The following is an 8,817-nucleotide window of genomic DNA, read 5'->3' on the forward strand; positions in this document are numbered from 1 at the left end:
AGGCAATGCTTATCATAACGTTAATAATAGTAATGCTTCTATACTTTATAAACTGTATGAATTTATTAGTTAGAATACTTTATAAATTTAGATAATTTAGAACATATTGAAAACTTAGCATTTAGCATAAAAAACTATAAATTATTTATTTATGAGAAGTTGAAGTTTTACAACAATTTAACATTCCTGTATGTTATTGAGCATGTTAATAGATGATTGTGTGCATAAATCAAGTTTGGAAATTTTTTTATTAATTATTAAATCACATAGACTTATATATAATTATTTTGAAAAAAAATAGACCAGTCATAAATAAAATAAAAACTTAGAAAGCAAATTTGAAATCCACAGTCATCATATATATATAGACCAGTTTCCCTATTCTGAACCCATGTTTGGTTGATATTTTTGGTAATATAAAATTTTGAATCAAAAGTGTGGCTGCCCATTCAGGATAGGAATATGCCTCTTACCTCATTAAGCACCTAAAGATGTAGATAACACATCATCAATGATAAACTCAATTAATTCCTACTACTCTACTCTTGTTTTGTTTTGGAACTCTTTTTGCAGCATTGCAAGTGCAAGTTGGAGCATTGGTCGAAACTGCTCAAAGAAAAATGATTATTAAAAGACAACAAAACTTCAATTTTTTTTAATGATTTTAATAGGAAGACTAGTCTTTAAGATTATTCATTTAATATAGTCTCCATGTCATCTTTCATTTTTTTTAAGTCATTGATTACATTAGATATTGATCCAAACATAACTAAATTTGGACCCATCCATTGGACGAATATTTAATTTTATTTGAACATTATTATAACTAATATCAAATTTAATAATTTAACGGATGCCGACTAGAAATGGTGAATAATCAATTATCATCAAGGGTGAGAATGTAGTGTAATTTCCAGTTTATTCTAAAATATAATTTCCAGTTTCAATATTCTCAAGTTGGTATATTTAAATTCTAATAGTTTTTATATTAATCTCCAAATTCATTTTATATATGTGATGCTCTTCACAAAGTGAAAGATCAAATAGGTGTTTATATGACTCATTGATCAAACCAAACCCCTTTCCATCTAGTTCTCATTGACCTTCCTAGCATCATGGAGAACATTGCAAAGGATTCATCTCCACACAGCATCAATTCTATAAAGCACTTGGTACCTGAAAAACAACCTCATCGTACTTGGTACCATTTTCAGCCACCACATAATTGGATGAACGGTACAATCTAATTAACCACTCAAGCTTTGTCACTTTACTTTTACCATTCAAGTTCTACTAGTATTTATTCCCTATATTATTCTTCATTGTTTATGTCTAATTCTTTTCTCTTTATGATTTGACATGCTTTTTGACGAAAATTGAAAATGGGTGCCCTTCATTCAGATCCAAATGGTAAGCACATGAATTCCTAGGACTTTTACTTATTTATTTATCTCTTGGCCATATCATCTCCTACCTATAGAACAAAAATTGACATGTACTTTATTTATAGTTTTTGGTAAAGAATTGTCTTGTGCTTCTATGTTCTATTTGGAACTTACTCAAAATTTGGGAAAATAATCTAGAAACAAATAAAAACAGATTATATAAAAACTTTATAACACCAAATAAATAACTTATGCAACCCATAGATAAATCAATTTGGAAGTTAAACTTGCGAAGGATAGAAAATTTGCATTTCCATAACTGAAATTATTAAAGGCATGTTTAGAGTTAGTTTTTGAATGATAATGAAGAAGAGAAAAGACATGAGAATTATGAAATACATATATTTGTGATATTACTTTAAAATTTTCTATTTCTCTTACTTAAAATGCAACTAGGAAACAAACCATAAAAAACTTTCATGTCTCAATGGAAGATCTATAATACATATAAAATTCCACAACATAAAAACTTATATATGTGAGTTCCATGCATTATTTTTGGGAGTTTCTTAAAAAAAAGTAATATCAATAAATAAAAGATAATTCACTGACTGTGTATAAATCTTTATATTGAGAGTGCATAAATATTGCACTCTTATTCTTTATACTCTCACTATATATTTATATATTTTAATGTTTTTACCTATTACAGGACCCATGTATTACAAAGGAGTTTACCACTTTTTCTATCAACATAACCCATTTGGGCCAACCTTTGGTAAAACAATGGTATGGGCTCACTCAGTATCATATGATCTGATCAATTGGATTCATCTGAATCATGCTCTTGAGCCAACTGAGCCATATGATATTAATGGTTGCTATTCTGGCTCAGTCACAATCCTCCATGGAGAAAAGCCTGTTATTTTATATACAGGGTATGATAACAACAAAAACCAAGTTCAGAACTTAGCCATGCCCAAAAATCTATCAGACCCTTACTTAAGGGAATGGGTCAAACACCCTCAAAACCCTGTCATGGTTGCACCTAGTGGAGTTGAAATGGATAGTTTTAGAGACCCAACAACAGCTTGGAAGGGAAATGATGGTAAATGGAGAGTAATAATTGGTGCTAAAAATGGTGATGAAGGAAAAGTTATTCTATGCCATAGTGAGGATTTTGTAAATTGGACATTAGACCCTATTCCTTTTTATACAATAGACAATTATGGAATGTGTGAATGTCCAGATTTTTTTCCTGTGTCAATTTGTGGCACAAATGGGGTGGATACTTCAGTTCAAAGTTCAAGTATTAGGCATGTTTTGAAGTTGAGCTATCAAAATGAACAACAAGAGCATTATTTTCTAGGCAAATATCAACTTGATCAGGGAAATTTTATGTCTGATACTAAATTTACTGGAACTAGTTTGGACTTGAAATTGGACTATGGAACATTTTATGCTTCCAAGACATTTTTTGACTATGCCAAGAATAGGAGGATATTGTGGGGATGGGTACAAGAAACTGACACCACACAAGATGACATTGAGAAGGGATGGGCTGGTTTACAGGTATTTTAGTTATTGCTTCTGGTTTTTTTAGTTAGGAATTTTATATATTGTCACTGTATCATCTACCATTCATATTTAATGATTATTAACTTTTTAGAAAAACTAGTATAAATAAATGGTAAATAATGTATTAACTATATATAAATTTTTATACTAACAATATATAGATATTACATTCTATTTTTTATATGATTAATTGACTTTCTCATATGAATATAAATAATCCAAGCTATTTGTGAAATATAAGATGTGAATGGCTAAATGTTTGACAAAACTTATTTGTTTAGCTAAAAAATAAGTTTGATTTAGAGATAAGCTCAATTATTTAAATAAGTTTATTTGTATGTGTATATTATTGCATTTATTTTAGATAAATTATTTTGAGAACCTTGAATTTCTTTTAGTGTAAACAACTATTTTCAAATTTCTCTCTCTTTTTATAACGATATATGAAATGGACGTTGTAAACTCTTCTATATATAATGTTTCATGCAAATGGAATTATATTTTCTCTCTATATTTTTATGTTTTCTTTTAGCATAACAATATTTGTTAATGTTTTTTAAAGAAAAATATTTGTTAATGTTAAATATTAAATACCAATAATATATAGGGAGAAATTTGATATAAAAAAGTAGTCATACTTTAAATTAGTTATATGAACCAATCTCAAATATTCTATTTTTTAACTTAGAATTGACTCATTTAAATAAATAAACAAATTAAAGCATCATCATGAATTGAATCATTTACATCTCTACTATTCTCCCTCCCCTTAAAATATATGTCTATACAAAAATATATATTTTGGTCAGTTTTGCTTGTTTGTTTAGTCGATTCCAAGACAAGTTTGGCTTCATAAAAGTGGGAAGCAATTGATGCAGTGGCCAATTGAAGAGGTTCAAAAATTACGTGAGAATCAAGTCAGTATTCTAGGAAAGAAACTAGTTGGTGGGTCAAGTCTTCAAGTAACAGGTATCACTGCATCACAGGTGAGTAAAACTAATGCTATATTTTCATTGATCAATTTCAGAGCAAGTACACATCAATTTTTATTTTTTCATGGTTCTCTTAACCTCAACCAAAATATATGAGTTCCTCTAGAGTACAGTACTAAATAGACATGTTAACATGTGACACATATAAATATTTAAGGGTTTAGTTTTTTACTTGTATTTAAATTAAAAAAGATGAAAAAATTACAAAATCATTTTTCATTTTACTTTCTAGTACTAGAGAATTACAACCAAAAACAATTAAAAGTGATAAAAAAAATGTATTAGGAATCTAAGTTAACATCTCTTAAAAATTAAATGTTTAGTTTTTGAATGCTTATATATTTATTTTAGTCTCTTGTCCTCATCTTTAGAGCTGAATTTGTATAAACTTGGAAGGTTGATGTAGAAGTGTTGTTTGAGCTTCCAGAATTAGAAAGTGCAGAGTGGTTAGGTGCAAATGAAGTTGATCCTAAGCTACTTTGTAGTGAAGAATATGCATCAAGAAGTGGCACAATTGGGCCATTTGGTTTGTTAGCTTTAGCTTCAGAGGATCTCACAGAGCAAACTGCAATCTTCTTCCGAATATATAGAACTCCAAATGGATATACATGCCTGATGTGTAGTGATGAGAGCAGGTTACTTTTGTTATTTAATTATACCCAACTTAAATTTTAGGAACATATTTCACATTTTTCAGTGCACATATTAGGAGATATTTTAGAACATGAAAACTCAAAAAGAGGTAATATATAAATTTATCCCAAAAAATCTTGATAAGGATTAATGAAGTATATAAATTAATCCCATAAAAGAATAAATTTGATTTTAATAGGCATTATCTTGAAAGTTGTTTCTTATGGCACAAATAAATTTCTCATTAAGGAATTTTAGGGTTTACTAGTTATTTCTACTTAAGCTTAGATCATAACTAGTAATTTTATTCTTCAAAATGATCAAAGTTTAAATTTGGGTTGTGGTTGAAATTAAGACCACAAAGTTAAGGTTGTGGAAGTCTCACATACTACATACCACTAAATCAATTACTGCATCAATTATATTTCTCCAAAATAGTTTGTAACATGCATGAATGAAGGTGAATCTCGATACAATGATAAAATTATTTACTTTATGATTTGGGGTCATAAATTTAAATCCTGAAAATAATCTATTTGTTTAAAGAATAAAACTGCATTTATCTAACATCTCCAAATACTCATGTGATGGGCTACTATTTAATATGTAACATGAAGAACTCATATATTTAATTAAGTAAACAACTTATTCTTAAAATGACTAGTTTTACCTTATTTTAGTTTTTTAGAGCTTTATGTTCAAAGTTACATTTATTTTGCATAATTTAGTTTAATTTTTAGGTAGCAAAATGATTAGCTATGTGTGTCGTTTATTTAGATCTTCTTGATAATTCCTCAAAATTGAACTAGTAAATTGTGGCTGAGATAAGAGATTTTGTCTATCTTTACAGGTCTTCATTGCGGCAAGACCTTGATAAAAGGACATATGCAACTACCTTTGACATTGATCCCAATATCAAAACCATTTCACTTAGAATCTTGGTATTTTTTCAAGATAACTAGCGCTCTCTTTTTTGTCTCATTATTTGCTTGTTTATTTAATTTATATAGGTTCTTATTATGCAGATTGACCGCTCCATTATTGAGAGTTTTGTAGATGAAGGTAGGGTTTGCGTCACCAATAGAGTTTATCCCTCCTTGGCTATAGACAAAGATGCACATCTTTATGTATTTAACAATGGAACCAAGAGTGTGCTTATCTCAAAACTAAATGCTTGGAGCATGAAGCATGCGGAGTTTGGACATGACGAAAAAATAGAAAATATAAGTCATATATAGTTAAGAATTCTAAAAATCATGGTATTTGTTACATATCACTAATTAGCAAGGTCCTCATATTTCCTTTCTCACTACGATATTGTAATTAAATAATAACCTAAGTAGTGCGTCTTGATTTTTTGTTTTTCCTCGTCTTTCCGTGATTGATATGGAACATTCTACTTCAATCAATATAAGCAACCGTACAAATTGTTCATTAGAAATTCCATGTCGAGCTTATGATTACATTTTCTTTATTCTTCTCTCGAGAGGCATAGATGAGAAGCTTAATTTTTTTCTCCAATAACACCAGCTACATCTGAAAAACCACGCATTAATTATCTGGAGGGAGACTCCAGCTCAGCTTATTTTCATAGTCTCCTGAAATCTAGGAGAAATTTCAACTCTATTCATGGTCTTTCTTTTAATGGTGTTTGGATTGATGAGGTGCTAGAAGTGAAGAAAGGTATTAGAGCTCACTACCCGAACTCTTTTACCGAAGTCTGTTGGCAACGCCCTTTGTTAGGGGGTATTGAGTTTAAAAAGATTTCAGAGTCTGAAAACCAGATGTTCAACTCTGCTTTTTCTGAAGCAGAAATCAAGGAAGCTGTATGGGGTTGTGGAAGTAATAAGAGTCCTGGTTCAGATGGTTTCAATTTCAGATTCATCAAGGAATTTTGGGAGTTGTTGAGAGGTGATCTTCTTGACATCTTCAGAGATTTTCATGTGAGTATAGGTCGATCTCTTTGATAGGTTATATTTACAAGATTCTCTCCAAAGTCCTTGCTAATTGACTTAAGAATGTGATAGTCAGTGTGATTTCTGAAAATCAGTCTGCCTTTATTAAAGGGAGACAGATTCTTGATGGAGTGTTGGTTCTTAATAAGATCATTGATGATGCCCGGAGGAATAGGAAAGAGTGTGCTATTTTTAAAATCGACTTCGCCAAGGCTTATGATTTTGTCAGTTGGAGCTTTCTCAATCATATGATGGATAAGTTGGGTTTTTGTGGCAATTGGAGAAAGTGGGTCATGGAGTGTGTGTCGTCAGCTTCCTTTTCAGTTCTGGTTAATGGTAGCCCCGCAAAAAAGGTGAACATATCGCGCGAAATTAGACAAGGTGATCCTCTCTTCCCTTTCCTTTTCTTGATAGTTGTAGAGGGTCTCACTTGTCTGATGAAGTCGATGGTGTCGATTCATAAGTTCGAAGAGTATGAGGTTGGTAGGGAGAAGGTTGGGGTTAATCTGCTTCAATATACAGATGATGCGGTTATAATTAGGAGATCATTAGCTCAGAATGTGATTGCAATGAGGTACATTCTTCATCTTTTTGAAGCTTGTTCTGGTGTGACAATTAACTTCAACAAATGTAGTTTGTCTAGTGTCAACATTCCTCCATGTTTTGTGGACGGAATAGCAGAGTATCTAAATTGTAAGAGGGGCTCTTGGTCTATGAAATTCTTGGGCATTCCGGTGGGGGCTAATTATAGGAGAAAGGAGGCTTGGAAAGAAATGGTATCCAATATGTCGAAGAGGTTGGCTACTTGGGAGAATCGTTTCCTTTCTTTTGGCGGCCGAGTGGTGTTTATTAATGCAGTGCTTAACGCACTGCCAATTTACCTCCTTTCTTTCTACAAAGCTCCTCAATGTGTGATTAAGGAGGTGATTAAAATTCAGAGAGATTTTCTTTGGGGAGGTGTGGGGGGTCATAGGAAAATTTCTTGGGTCAGGTGGGACTCGATTTGTAAGGATCGAGGGAGGGGTGTTTTGGGAGTGAAACACTTAGAGTCATTTAATCTTGCCCTTCTAGGTAAGTGGTGGTGGAGGTTGGTCACGGAGAGAGAATTTCTTTGGTCTAAAGTATTACACTCCAAATATGGGGATCTAATTGCTTCTCATGGGAGAGTGAAGGATGATGGAGGGCCTTCAAAGTCTCTTTGGTGGAGGGATTTGAAGAGGGTTGTGAGGGGTTTGGGTAGTGATAGAGGGGGTCTGCAGGGAGGTTTCAGAAGAGAGGTAGGGGACGGACTTCACACTAGTTTTTGGGAGGATCAGTGGGTGGAGGTAGGTGTTTTGAAGGAGTTATTTCTAAGACTTTTTAGTATGTCTTATGATAGGAGGGCTCAGGTGGGTCAGTTAGGTGTGTGGAGGGAGGGGGTGTGGAACTAGCAGTTATCATGGAGAAGAAAGTTGTTTGAGTGGGAAAGATCTTTAATAGATGATTTGATGGGGATTCTGAGGAGGGTTCAACTAAAAGAAGATGATGTTGACAAATGGATTTGGAATTACGATGGTTCTCATTGTTATTCTGTCATGTATGTTTACAAAGCAATTTGGCAAGTAGAAGAGGTTAATGTTGAGGATAGTGTGTTGTGGGGCACAATTTGGAAATCTCAAGCTCCTCTCAAAACCCGGATGTTTGTTTGGAGAGTTATCTTGGATAGGATTCCTAGTAAGTGGAACTTGCTTAGAGAGGTGGTAACTTTACTAGTAATGATGACCTTTGTGTTTGGTGTCAGAGTTATCTGGAGACTACCGATCATCTTTTCTTCTCTTGTCATTTCTCTTACAGAGTTTGGTAACTTCTTTATGGATGGTTGGGGCATACGTGGGTATTACCTTCTTCTGCTAAATCCTATTGGTTTCATAATCTTAATTATATTGATGGTTTCCAAGTGAAAGGTGTTGGTTATTTGTTTTGGATGTATGGTATTTGGACCTTATGGAGTTGTAGAAATGACAGTATTTTTAACAACAAGAGGAAATGTATGGAGGAGGTTCTGGACGAGATAAAATTCAAGTCTTGGCTTTAGACCAAAAGTAAAATCAAAGGTTATTCTATGTCTTGGTTTGAATGGATTTCTAATCCGATTGTTTGCTTGGAATGTTATCAATAGTTGTAATCTTAGGTTTTGGTGTTTCTTTTTTTTTGTAATTCTTCTTGTGGGAAGGTTCTAGACTTTGGAGTTATTTTGTTCTCTTTTTTTGTTATATATATATATATATATATATA

The 8,817-nt window shown here is 32.2% G+C and overlaps 1 protein-coding gene across 1 annotated transcript; it reads left to right on the forward strand.

Annotated features, from left to right (window-relative positions):
- On the forward strand, positions 1,045–5,851 carry LOC109357882 (beta-fructofuranosidase, insoluble isoenzyme CWINV6-like). The gene is made up of 7 exons (XM_019601938.1): positions 1,045–1,236; positions 1,402–1,410; positions 2,098–2,957; positions 3,791–3,949; positions 4,352–4,590; positions 5,439–5,529; positions 5,614–5,851. The coding sequence occupies exons 1-7, from the start codon at positions 1,116–1,118 to the stop codon at positions 5,824–5,826; spliced, it is 1,692 nt and encodes a 563-aa protein (XP_019457483.1). The 5' UTR covers positions 1,045–1,115; the 3' UTR covers positions 5,827–5,851.

This window comes from Lupinus angustifolius, chromosome LG10 (genome assembly GCF_001865875.1).
Source record: "Lupinus angustifolius cultivar Tanjil chromosome LG10, LupAngTanjil_v1.0, whole genome shotgun sequence".
NCBI lineage: Eukaryota > Viridiplantae > Streptophyta > Magnoliopsida > Fabales > Fabaceae > Lupinus > Lupinus angustifolius.

Coding starts and splice junctions, on each gene's coding strand:
- LOC109357882 (XM_019601938.1), top strand. CDS start 1,116: ATGGAGAACATTGCAAAGGATTCATCTCCACACAGCATCAATTCTATA. Junction 2,958..3,790: donor AGGGATGGGCTGGTTTACAG/GTATTTTAGTTA, acceptor TTGTTTGTTTAG/TCGATTCCAAGACAAGTTTG. Junction 5,530..5,613: donor CCATTTCACTTAGAATCTTG/GTATTTTTTCAA, acceptor CTTATTATGCAG/ATTGACCGCTCCATTATTGA.